The 13,731-nt window shown below is 45.1% G+C and overlaps 1 protein-coding gene across 4 annotated transcripts in view; it reads right to left on the reverse strand.

Moving 5' to 3' along the window:
- The window catches only part of KCNC1 (potassium voltage-gated channel subfamily C member 1), a 140,001-nt gene that overhangs the window by 10,893 nt on the left and 115,377 nt on the right, over positions 1–13,731 (reverse strand). For 3 of the 4 annotated variants that reach the window (XM_044425869.1, XM_044425872.1, XM_044425870.1), the window contains exon 2: positions 5,599–6,532. In XM_044425869.1, the coding sequence (XP_044281804.1) occupies positions 5,599–6,532 (934 nt within the window). The remainder of the gene's footprint in view (positions 1–5,598; positions 6,533–13,731) is intronic. The other variant, XM_044425873.1, reaches the window with a different exon arrangement.

Genomic DNA, 13,731 nt, shown 5'->3' on the forward strand with positions numbered 1-13,731 from the left:
CACTCAGCTGACTGACATACCTTCATGCTCTTTAACATCACTAAAATATCACAGCCCCGGTGTTCCCCTAGCCACAAAGGTGTTTACAAGGCATTAAACCATGGATTGTTCCATTTAAATATTTAAGAGATTGTGGCTGATTAACCCTGTTCATTAACCACACTTGAGCTGATTCAAGCAGGATAAAGAAGCTCAAGAGCATTACATTCCCTTTCAGTTACACAGGAGATTATGTTTTAACCCTGAAGGCCAATATTTCCAGTTCTGGTGACAAGACAGCATGGCCATGGGACAATTTTCTTATTAAGAAATGAGCTACGGTATATATTGAAAGAGCTCCTGAAAGTTGGAGTTTAAAAGCTATATGATTTACTTCAGGGAGCCAAACTACTCCAGGAGGAGCTGAATTTTCAAATAAGTTCAGGTTCATTGCTAGTTCAGGGTTGGGGGTGTTGGGAAGAAGAAAGTTACTGTCTCTGTGTGGTGTTTTTTTTAAAATTCATGTTCAACTTGAATTTCTTTTCCCTATTTCAGTCATTGCAAAAGTAGAGACTCAAATGGAATTTGACTGTATTAAAACCCAGACAAAACCTTCATTTTCTTCCCTTCAAAACAATCTAAACCTGTATGATGCTATTTTCATTCATCAGCATTTTAATATAAAATGGATTAAACTTTTGACCTCCCTAAACCATCCATTACAATGTGAGTAGACATTACACTCCCACAAGGATAGCACTGAAACCTGCTTCCCTCTGCCATAGTATCCCCTTCTCCCCATAGTATCCCCTTCAGCAATTTGGGATGTCTTATCATGTTATGCAGTGGAATGACATTCGGAGCTTTCTCAGCCCCACCAGAGAAATCCTCAATGTGATGACAAGAAGAACCACAGTAAGTGTTCCTTAATGTTACAGAAACAGGTGGGGGGAGAAATTGCTATGGACATGGCAGTCAGACAGAGAATATAGCACTTGTTTTCACTCTAATTTTCTATAACTTCCTATTGTGACAACAGGGGCAGTGGTAGGGAACCAAAGCTACATGTTACTTTATCATTTTATTACAGTGGACCTTGGGAAATTCTATGACATGAAGCCATTGAAATATCTTAGGGAGTCTTAGAAGGGAATGACCCGGAAATGTGCCCAGCTTTATCTTGTGTGATTCTGGGTGCCTAGAAAAAAATGGATTTGAGATGCACACTTTCTCTTTCCATTCTGGGCCTGATCAAGACATAGCAGAAGTTGAGGCTAGCATTTCTGAATTTGTTTTATCTATCATTCAGGCACAGGGTAAATCAGAAGACTGGGGCGCTTTCAACTGGCTATTTTGTGTAAAGTCAGTGTGGGAGCAGCGCCTCAGGGTCAGTGAGGCGTGGTGGTGAGAGTGTTGGACTGGGGACCCAGGAGATCAGGGCTCTACTCCACACTCCGCCATGAAGCTCCCTGGGTGACTTAGGGCTGGTCAGGGACTCTCAGCACAACTTACCTCATAGGTTAGTTGTTGGGAGGATAAAACTAAGCTATGGAACCCGCCCTGCGTTCTTCACCAGAATGCAAAATCATTTCCCAGCTCTGCTTGAAGATGCTGGAAACTGAACCTGATGCAAAGTAGTTGCTCCACCATGGAGCTGTGCCCCCTTCTTAAAATCTTTATGTTCACATACTTTCTGCAAACATCACTGATTTATCTGCACATGCAGCTTCAGTGAGGAATCACCGCTGCCGTCAACAACACAGAACAGCCTGTTTTTTATCATTATTTTGAAATATATGGTGTTCCTCATGAGGCAGTGCAGTGCAGCTGGCTATACATTTCAACTTCTAATGAGTCACAAAGGCAGACATGGTAGATGGATCTAGTTGCATATCGTCCACCTGTTTTGCTTTGTTTTGTTTCAGATACATAAGCTCACTTTATGAGCAAACGGTTGTTATTATTGTATTGATTTGGGCAAGCTGAATTTGCTCCTATTTATTTTACAGGCCTTGAACAAGATACCAAGGCCCAGGCAGTGGGTGGCTGCAGGAAGGGCTCTGGCTCAGTGGTCTCTGGAAGGTGCCTGTTTAAATGCCCAGTGCAGGGAAAGGATCCTGCCAGAAACCCTGAAGAGCTGCTGCCAGCCAGGGCAGTGCTGACTGTACTGAGCTTAGAGGGCCCAATGGTGTGTCTCAGTGAGCTGGCTCAGGCCATCACGAGCTATTTCACCCAAGATGAGTTAAGGTGCATGTCAGATGAAGAACCTGCCCCCTAATAACCTTCAATCTGTAGTGCTTATTTAACCCTTGAATAATATGGTGGGGTCATTTGACCCTCCTTGTCATCTAGTGAGTTTGAAGCTCATCACTTTGGGAATATGTAACTTGGTAGGATGTTGCGTTCTTCGATAGCGATGGTCAGGACTGGAGAGAGCAGATACCAGTGCAAATATTGGGAAGGTGTCTCCGTTCTGTAATTTAACTGGTCCTGGAAGCAAGGACATGCACGGGGGGGGGGGGGGGGGGTTAAACAAAATTTGGTGTGCTAATAACATGAAGACTGGGTGAAGTTATTTGGGGTTCCTAGTACCTAGAAGCTGCATATAGCTGAGCTGGCCAGTGTCTGAAATGTACCACACAGAGAGTATTTATTAAGAATATTCATTAAGAGCATCATCCTATGCAAATCTGGGCAGAAAAAAGACTTTTTTATTTTATTTTATTTTATTTTATTATTATACTTTTTTATTTATACTCATAAAAACATGTTCTGCCTCAACTTGCAAGGGTAGTGCCTTTGCAGTTTGCAATTCCGGAAACTTCATAATACTTGGCCATTGGTTCTGTATGATACAAAACACCCAATAGCAGCAGGTTGCTGGAGAAGCAGTGATAAGAAATAGCATGTTTTTCCAGCCTAGTGGTGAAAGTGACTTGGCCTTGCTTTTAACCACTTAGGAACACGGGCGTTTCCGGTTCCTCCCTAAGACTGCCTATCCCCACCGTGGCCTGATATGAGTGTGTGTCCCCTGTGATGCCCTTTGGTCTCTTCTGTCCTCCAGAGTCTAGGCTATCCAGTCCCAGTGACTGACTGTCAAGAGCCTCGTGAGCGTGCCGTCGTGACGCTCGCCGCCATACAGTGCCTGCGCTCAGGAAACGGGGTGCCTATGTGAGATCTGATTGGAGAAAGGCAACAGCTTCTCCTGCCCCTGAATATTACAGATCCCCTCCACTTAAAGCATGCCACTTCTTCTTTAGGCTACACCGAATGAATGAGTGGGTGCTGCAGTCCAGCTCCATTAGGCAAAGTACGGGTGGGCTCTGGAGCCAGGGAAAAGCAGAAAGACATGGCAGGCGTTGAGAGCAGTGCGAGCAGGCTGGGCACTTGTTTTCTCGGCGCGACCCTTCTCATACCTCGGCTGGAGTGCTGAAGCTTCCGCGTGAGCGACACTGGGCCAGAACTGCTCCCCCAGTAGCAGAAGGCAGGCTGGTGCTGCCATGGCCAGTGCCTATTCCATGCCACCCCACCTATAAGAAGAATCGCATCCGAGATAATAGGTGTCCAGCAGGACCTTTTCTACACAGAGGTCGCGGGTGATTCAGAGCGCTGATGAGTTCGCGTTGGCTCCACCATGGACCATGGATAGCCAATCTGTCATGGCACTGGCGGGCAGTCGGATGCATGGGCCACACTGCTTCATGAGCTCCCTCTTACTCTCCCTGCTTCATAGAGCCGCTTGTGCATGTATTTACTCATGAAGAAGGTGCGTTGTTGCTTGGTGATGACTTTGTGATAAGCATTTGCAACCGGAGGAGCATGGAGGGGGGGAACCACATAGGTGTGTGCAAAGGGTCAAAAGAGTAAAGAGGCAATCATTTGCATGGATTGTGGCCAGCCTGGTGCAATGGAAGTCTCCAAATCAAATTAAAGGTTGAAAAGAAAAATCCACAGGGAAGAACAGTGGCAAAAATGAAAGCTCTTTACCATTGGGATGGATTTTACAGAGTTCCACAAAGAAACAGCAGCAAAGTTCATTTTCTACCATCACTTCCCCATCTCCTACAAATTAGCGTTGGCACTGGTGAAGCCACACACACAAAGGAAAGTCGCGCTTCTTTTGTGTACTTTCAAGAGCATCCACATGCATGGCTATGAGATGGAAAGAGGGGATTTCTCACCCACATGGAGCAATAAATTAGATTTCCACCAAAAAGGAAGTACGCAAATCAATCAATCAATCAATCAATCAATGATACTGCAAGACCATCATCAGTATATGCTGGTTTTGAAACGTATCCCTAACTACTAAAGATTGGCGCACACCACTGTATAAATGACCTTTATCGCAATATTTACCCATGGGGAATTTTGTGGGGGTTCAGTTTGTTTGCTTTTTGCTGTTTTAATAGGCTGAAGGTCGGAACCTATGTTCATTTCACCAGCCAAAATAATGTGCGGTTATTGACTTTAAAATCACATTTTCTTTTCCACAGAATAGGTCGATGATATTCCATGGGTAGAGGTAGATTATGGGGTGGAACGAATTGGACCAAAGCCCTGTAACTTTGTGTGCTCTTTGTGGAGTCTCATAAAACTGAGATAGTCCCATAACTAACCACTAGCCATGGAATACTAGAATATATTCCATGAAGACTAGTATTCTCATTCCCCACCCCCAGTGTCGAACTAATAGGAAAGCTAGTTTAGTCTGAACGGGAATATTTTCTTATTGCTGTCATTTATCACTTAACATTAAAAAGAAAAGAGTAGCCCAGGAGATTTTCATTCCTGGCTCTTCAGAACAAATGGCCAGTAGTCTCCCCATTTCAGCCAGCCTTTCAGGGTAGGGGGTTGAAGGAGCTGTAGCTCACAGACCTGGCGCTGATACTCCCGGAGTTCAGTATCTAAGCGCTCATCAGCTCCTGTCGTTAGAAAATGGGTCAGGGTCACCTGCCATGGAATAAACACCCTGCATTTCACTTTGCTCCCTTGTGAACCACATTGCTTTTTGTTGGGAGATCTAAGCTCATTAGCTGCTAACAATATGAAAAGACATGGTTCTCTCATGAAACTGAAAATGTTGGCGGTATAGGTAGCCATCTTGTTCCTCTCACCAAAGGCATGGTTTGCTATAGCTTTAAAAGTAGCTAGGAACAAGTGGGAAAACTCTGTCTAGGGGGAAAATGTGTGTTTGCTTGCTTGCTTGCTTGCTTGCTTTCCTGAGCAAGACCTGCACCCATGACACCCAGTATGCTAGGAAGCATACAATGCTCAGGAGCCAACTTGATGTATTAATGCAGTCCAGCAATGCAAGCTCTAAAAAATATTCTTCCACTGGATGTATTTATCTCTTAAAATCATGTAAACGTCCCATTAAACAGGACCAGTGTTAAGGCTCCCATCGCGTGCATGCCTAGGTTTCGCTTGTTGGCCGCTCCTGCACCGTTTGTCCCTGCAACCTGCACGTCCCACGCATTATGCCGTGTGTGGTGGTGGGACAGTGGTGGGGCGTTGTGCTACCCACTGTGCTAAGAAAGCAGTCTGGCCGAATTCTTCGATCTCTACAAAGGATGGAGGTTAAAGGTCAGATGGACATTCCTCTAAGAGGTTTCCTACCTGCTCTGTTAATTTCTAACATTTCTTCTTGGGCGAGTGGGCAAGTGTCGCTCTGAGTACTGTGATGTGGAGAGTTTATGACAGATTTACAATAATTGGGGGATCCCAGCTGGGGCGGCCGAGGGATATGCTTCTTTTTTTTCTTTGGTAGCTTCTGCTTAGCCATAGCTAAGGAGTAATACATTCCAAAATTGTTCACAATGACGGGTACAGGCATGGCAATGGTCAGCACGCCCGCGAGAGCACAGAGGGCCCCCACCAGCATGCCTGACCAAGTCTGAGGATACATGTCTCCGTAGCCCAGGGTGGTCATGGTGACAACAGCCCACCAGAAGCCAATGGGGATGTTTTTGAAGTGTGTGTGTTCACTGGCACTAGGATCATTGGGTTTAGCACCTATTCTCTCGGCGTAGTAGATCATTGTGGCAAAGATCAAGACGCCCAATGCTAAGAAGATGATGAGCAGCAAGAATTCATTTGTGCTGGCACGGAGAGTATGACCCAAGACCCGCAGCCCTACAAAGTGGCGGGTCAGCTTGAAAATTCGCAGGATTCGCACAAACCGGACAACCCGCAGGAAGCCCAAGACATCCTTAGCAGCTTTGGAAGACAGGCCACTGAGTCCAACCTCCAGATAGAAAGGCAGAATGGCCACAAAGTCGATGATGTTCAAGGTGTTTTTGATAAATTCCATCTTGTTTGGGCAGAAAATAACCCTCATCAGGAACTCAAAAGTAAACCAGACCACGCAGACTCCTTCGATGTAGGTCAGGAAAGCTTCTGTCTCTGCCTCCCGATAGACACGCACCTGGGTGTCATTCCCAACAATTTCCGTCTCTGTCTTGTTAACGATGGGATTAAATCTCTCATGGGTCTCGAGGCAAAAGGTAGTGATGGAAACCAGAATGAAGAAGAGGGAGGCAAATGCGATATACTGTAGAAAGGAAAAACAGGAGGAAACTGTTAGAGAGTAAAGACTGCTTGTGAGTGGGGAAAAACAGAAGGAAACGGTTAAAGTCTGTAAGCGGTGGGCTGAGAGGCACAAAGCCACCAAGCATACAGATCACTGACCGGGAGACATTAAAGGAAATAATGGTGGTAGGAATAGAGTCATCTGGGCATAGATTCTCAACACTCATTCAGCAAAGCAACAAGATCCATGGCCAGGTTGACTTATGAACAACGAGAAAGCTCACCTGCAATTCAAGAAGCACATTGTGAACCTTCTTCTTGTTCCATGGTAGGGTTTTTTTGTTTTGCTAGGCCTCTTTACATTTAATTTATTTTTAGGGGAAAAAAACACACCACATGCTTAAATGCTGCTGACTATGGAATGTGCTCCCCAGAGAGGTCTGCCTGGCACTGACATTATACTCCTTCCAGCGCCAGGTAAAGACCTTTTTATTCAACCATCATTTTAATAATCAAGGGTTTTAGATGTTTTAAGATTTTTTTCTTTTTCTTCTCTCCACAGTCACATTTTCTATTATTTTCTTCCCTTTTCTGAGTACATGATGTTTATATTGTTTTAATAATTGAGGTTTTACATTGCAATTTTATGGCGTGTAAGCTGTCCTGAGCGCTTGGCAGAAGGACGGGATATAAAGGCTTGAAATAAATAATAATAAAGAAATAAAGAGAGAAGGCATATCCCACTTGGGCCACCCGTGCATTCTGAAATAATAAACGGGTTATTAAACACCAGAGTCCATTTGCTAGCATATGTGGATGCACCATGGCTGCCTTTAGAACACAGGTGGGCAATGCCTGGCCCTCCAGATGTTGTTGGAGTGCTGTTTTCATGATTCCTCATCACTGGCTATGCTGGGTAGGTAGGGCAGATGTTCAGTTCAAGCACATTGGAAGGACCACACATGCCCCAACCCTGCCGTAGAGGCTCATGCACCATCAGTGAATATTGCTAGTTTTGCCAACACACCTTCAACATGGTGTAAAACCTATTTATCTATTCAATTTCTATACAGCTCACAAGAGCTCATATGGTTTTACACTGCATCATATCATACTTTCCATAATGCTTTGCGGCTGACAAAATGCCATGTGTAAAAAGCTCCATTTGTATCCTTATAAACCACAGCACTATGTTACATTGGTGCATCAGCGCCTAAGTGTCGACTAAAGAAGACAATCAGGGCAGAGTAAGAAAAACTGGGATGAAATGACACGTGAGAGTATAGCAAGAAGAAAAGTGAGATGAGCAAAGCCTAGAAACCCATCTAAGAAATGGCCAAGGCAGCATGCATGTATAGCCCGCATCCAGGCTGGCATCAAGAGCAGGCAGGACAACATGGCTGGGCTTAAGTAAAGGGCTTTAGAGTAAAGGGAGGGCACAGGCTGGCCCAGGACAGAGCTGCTGAGTGGCCTAGGAAATGGATGTTTACCTTTCATTTTTGCAATACCAGAGGAGGCAGAGCCAATAAAGATGGAGGAAACACGGGCAAATGGGACTGGGGACCATCGCATGGCTCTAGGAGGGCAAGAGCCTTCTCATTTCTCGTAGGAAGCACTATCAGGGAGAGTCCACACTGAGCTGTTTGCGGGGGGTGGGGAGTACATGCAAGTTACATTCATACGTAACTCATATAGGTATCTCTTGGTAGCCAAACCACACCCATGGGATAGCCTGGATTATGCATCCGTGGTGCAGGCAGCAGAAGGCAAGGATCACTGCAAATAATAAAAACCTCCCTCTTTCGCATCCCCCCTTTCCCCACAGATATCACTTTACACAGTTGGCTTATTTGATATGCAGAAATGAAGTAGTGGAAGCCCCCAAGCACATTCAGCCTTGCTTCCAAGGGAGGTCACTCCGTCCTCACTCCCAACCAAAGTTCCACTATTGAATAAAAAGAAATGTAAAAAGCACGTAACCATTTATTACTGTACATGCACCTCTCACAACCCTAGCATTGAGTCCCCCTGCCCAGATCTCAGGAATAATTGCCTATCAACCATGCCATTGTATATGTGGCTACTCAGGAGTAGGTCCCATTCTGTTTGTTGGGGTAACTTCCAGACAGGGGTGTGAAGGGCTGCAGCCTCTTCAGTCATGAACTCTTTGCTGTCTGCTTTCTTGTTTTTCTTATCTCAGAAGGGTGGGTGGAGGATGGAGAAACAAAAATGGCTTGGAATCCAATCTTCATGGGCTCCAATAGTTGTTCATCAAAACATGGCATCTGGTCCATTAACTTCATCCTCATTAACATGACAACATGCATTCAGAACTAAATTAATCTTTCTATGCCTTTGCACTGTCAAAAACCCCTGAAGGTGCACACGGTCTCCCAAGGACACTGAGACTTTTCAGTATCGATCCTTTTTTACGTCTGCCTGTGCCAGTATAATCACTAGTGACAAAAGCATTACTTATATTTCACTCCAGTACATGAGAATGGCACTCTCCCATGGCCCTAGGTATGCCTACCAACTCCCAGTTCCTGAAATGAGAAGTAATGGTCCAAGAATGTAAAACTAGGTCTAGAAGGACACCTTGAAATGTGAAACACAACTATTTTCTAGTTAAAGATCAATAGTCAATTCAGCTGAGTGCCAGGATGGAAGAGTAGACACAATGTTAGGCTTAAGACTTCAGTGCCTCTGCTTGTGTCTGCCAGCTAGCCAAGCAACTCACCAGATGTCCTTGGGGAAAGTCACAGTATCATCCAACAGATAATACCAGGTTGTTGCATGCATGACAACGGGGTAACCAAGAGGAACTTTCCAGACAGGGGATAGGCTTACATCTCAGAAGCATCACAATCCACTGGAAAGGGGCCCAGAAAAGGAATGGAGCAAAATTGAAAGAGGACAACTGTAAGGTAAGTCATAGCACTTCAGGATGAGCAAGAGTGCTTCAGAGCAAAGGTGCTTTGATTCTATCTCTGGCCATAAGCTAGGGGGTTGTAATGGGCCCTTGATGCAGGGTGAAGGCCCCAGCTCCTTTTCCCCGGTAGCCTTCTACATGACACTCCCGCTGAATTTTAGAAAAACATCTGTTTAATTACTCCAATATTGTACTCATGCTTTCCATTTTGTATGAGTTCTACTAATGGACTTTGCAGATAAACGCCAATCTGCTCTGCTCTGCTATCTACACAGTAATATTCTACCAGCTCTTGGCCCTTGCAGAGTTCTGCAGCATGGCATCTTCCTTCATCACCATCCTGCTCTGTGGGAAATAGATATGATGCTAAGAAATGCTTGTGGGAAGTTTTTGCAGATGGTAAAAATACACCCACAGTGAACTTTTTGGGGTCCCCTGGATAAGCTTCCATAAGTCTGACCAGATATTTGTATTGATTACAAGTCAATGCAATTCTTCTGACCATTTTGGAATTCCAGCTCTGCACTGGATGGGCACAACATATTTATCTCATGTACCCCTATGTATATATACCCAAACACATGCGGAATATGACATATGCAATGGAGAAAGTAGATAAGGAGACATGTTTCTCCCTGCTTGATAATATTTGAACACAGTGGGGCCGTCCCCTGAAGCTGACTGGTGGTATATTCAGGTCAGAGAAAAAGAAGCCCTCCTTTCCATGGTGCACAGTTAAACTATGGGATTCACTTCCAAAAGATGCAGTGATGGATGGTGTTGAAAGAGAATTGGGCAATGGCCACTAGTCTTGATAGAGGTATTACTATCTTCAATATCCCTATAGATACCATGCTGGGGAATATGGGCAAGAGGATACAGTTGCACTGATATCCCGCCGGTGGGTTTCTTGTGGGCAACTGGTTGGTCCTATGTGAGCACAAAGCTAGATAATCCCTTCATTTAAACCCAGCATGGCTTTTCAGTTCACATGTACTCACACAAATACGGAGGCACTGAGCCTGCGGTAGCACCCGAATCTGCCCAGGTTTGGCAGCTGAGGCAGTTCTTCCCTCTGAGAAACAGGACCCTTGAAAAGTACCATTTCTACATGGAACACATGCCCCTCAGTCATAGTGGGCCCTGTAAAATGCTGGCGCACACCCATGTGCACACGTGTCACACGTGTCAAGGCCTTGACGTGCTTTTGGGAGGCTTCTTGCAACTGGAGCCCTTCTCTGGCACATTATATGCACAGCCACCCAACCCCACCCCCCCATGTACAGAGTGTGGATGAACGACAGCTCCCGTAGCTGGAGCAAGCTGTGTGTGAAAACCTGCTCATGACCCCCCTGCCCAGTGAAAGGCATTAGACAATGCAGTTTCCAAAGCTTCCTGAAACATCAAGAGAAAAATGTTCTTGACGGGACGCTCAGACGTGCTGCAACAATCCCTAGCAGTGCATTCCAAGGATGGCGTCCCTTTCCAGTCCTGCTCTTAAAGGAATAGCATTGCCATCAGGGTTATGTACTTAGTAAACCTTAATGTATGTAAGTCATCTATTAAATATAGTAAATGTGCGGTACACATTTTGGGTAGAAAAGTGGAGTTTGAGCCAACAAGCCCATGAAAGAATCCTTGACCACAACTCTTCCCTTATTCCCGAAGGCTGCATGAACTAAGAACTGCTATTTAGGGGATGATGAGACAGAAGGAATTGAAGGAGCCTACACCTTTGCCTTGCTGACCCTCCTACAAGTGCAGCATTTCTGTGCTTCTTTTAAGTCGGAAACGACTTTGTATGGCCATAAAAATCATTCAGTTTTTCTGTGCTTCAAAACTCTAGAGCTGATGACTCACTCACAGCTGGGCATGTGAAAAGGATTAAGGTTGAGACGATGCAATGTGAAATTAAAGCTCTGATGGGACATTCACAGATGCCGATTATCATTTTGTGTTGTAGTCAGCAAGCGACGAACTTGAAACCAACCATTAGTCAAAAACCGTTCCATATGTCTTGGCCACTGGGAGAGGACCGCCGATAGAATTTTCTGGCATTCCACACATGACAGAGTTGCAAGACGAGCGCTCCCTTTTGGGACAATTTCTTTGATCCCTTTGGGTCATTGGTTAAATTTTGCCAAACGATGTAATGAGGTGACAAATTATGCAACAGCAGCAAGAAATGACGATAGTTAAACCATCTGTCTAGTCAGAGTGCCAAGATGCCCCCAGCTAGCTCCTTTTCTCTGAAGTGATGTTGATCAGGGCCAGTGTGGGGCAGTCACCTCAGAGGGCAGCCACTCAGTGGTTTGGATGGGGCAATTGTGTCAGCCCCTCGGCTGCCCGTCAGCCTGTCCTCCTCTCCCACAGCTAGCCTACCGTGGCCTGTTAGGCGTGGGGTGCTGTCCCACCTCCAGTGCTGAAGGCAGAGTCAGCTGCCACTGTGGCCAGCTTCACCTGGGGCAAATTTGCACTTTGCCTCAGCCAACAAAACATCTCCGAACAGCCCAGACGTTTGTCAGGGGGCTGCTAACACGGGTGGTGTCACTTGCTGCTCCTTCTCCACTTTAAAATAAATTTTCATATCAGATGCTCAAAAACTGCAGGGGGAAAGCAGGGAAGGGTTTTAAAAACATGGATTTGCATTCCCAGATAAATAATGCAAAATGTGATGTTTTCAACGGAGAGTTGATATGCATGCATAATCTCCAATTACAGCTGGCAGCAAATTGTAATGCAGATAGTTCAATTGTGCTATTTTGGGAGAAGTGGAAAGCAAAGCTCCTGCTTCCCCTGTTAGAAAAGTATATCATTGCCTCTTTTATATCATCCTCTGATCTGATTGGAAGAACAAACTATTAAAATACCTCATCCTCTGATGACCTTCCTCTAGGATGCTCACAAAGGCCCCAGCCACTCTAAAAGTAGCATGCTCTTATATGGCATGTTATATAGCATGTCACTGAAAAAGATAAATTGCAGAGGTCTAGCAGGGGAGAACTTCCTCTGGGTGAAGGGAAAGGGCATGAAATGACAAGCACAGTAAGGGTGCAGTCATATTGCCCCTGCTGCAGATGCACTTAAGTCTCTGGACATGGAAATTTACAGGCATCCGATGGTGGGAGTGAGGTTGAACTCAAGGTAGCCTCTGTCTCTCACCCAATTGCAGTTTCCTTGGGCATGTCAAAATCCATCCAAGCTGCAGTCTCATGCACACTTACAACGGGACTTCTATCTGACATGTATAGGATTGTACTGTCAAGATATTATTGTTATCAGCACTCCCTTTCTTTTTCTGAATTAATTGCTCTCTTTTCCCTCCCTACGTCTTTCACTCACTCACTCACCCATTCATTCAGTCATGTAGTCCACTCATCCAACAAAGTGAAGTAACACCCCCTGCACTTACAATAGCACCAGAACCACCCCCTACTCTTTGTTGATGTAGTTCTGAAATCCCTCTTCCCAATTCTCCCTGCCAGTTCAGGTAAGTACATCTTATAGTTCTTAGGCTCTGACTTCCGTGAGTCTCCCAGAAGGCAGGTTCCATAACTGGGAGATGGACCATGTTTTTATTTCCCTCTTATTCCTTACTCTGCATGTATTTTGGCCGCTCCCTGGCCCTTGGAGGGGGTGGGGTAGAGAAGGGAAGGGAAGGGAAGGGAAGGGAAGGGAAGGGAAGGGAAGGGATAACCCTTTTATTCTAACCAATTCTAATTGGACCAGCATCCACATGGCTGCTTTGAAGTGAAATAAATAAATACATCACATGTAGCTTGGCTTGAGTAGTTTTGGCTGTTATGAAAATGTATTATTTTTACCCAGGTAGAAATCATTTCCTGCTCCTTCTCCAATGATGAGGGATAGCTTAAACACCCTGGCCTTTATCTGCTGCTGGCCTTACAGAACATCTTGGGGCTCTAAGTAGGGATGGGTATCCATCTAGTTCTGCTCCTTGTGTCCAATTAAATATTTTGGTGGACCATCATGATGCATCTGAGAAAGTACATCTCTATCAACTGGAGACAGCTGTGCACTGACTGTTCAGAAGCGAGCTTCCACACTGTGCTTTAACCAGTGATGGCCTGGCCATCACCCAACTTCCTGTTGTGTGAGGAAAGAAACAATCAAAAACCAAACACTAGAAGCAACTGTATGTTTGCTGTCACATAACAAGTGGAACACCTTCTGAGGTTGTGATAAACTTCCATAGTTGCTAGATCCAAACATCACCTTTAAGGCACACTGATAATGGAGATGTGCTGAAATAAGTACACCTAACAGCA

This window comes from Varanus komodoensis, unplaced genomic scaffold (assembly GCF_004798865.1).
Source record: "Varanus komodoensis strain SLA01 unplaced genomic scaffold, ASM479886v1 scaffold16, whole genome shotgun sequence".
NCBI lineage: Eukaryota > Metazoa > Chordata > Lepidosauria > Squamata > Varanidae > Varanus > Varanus komodoensis.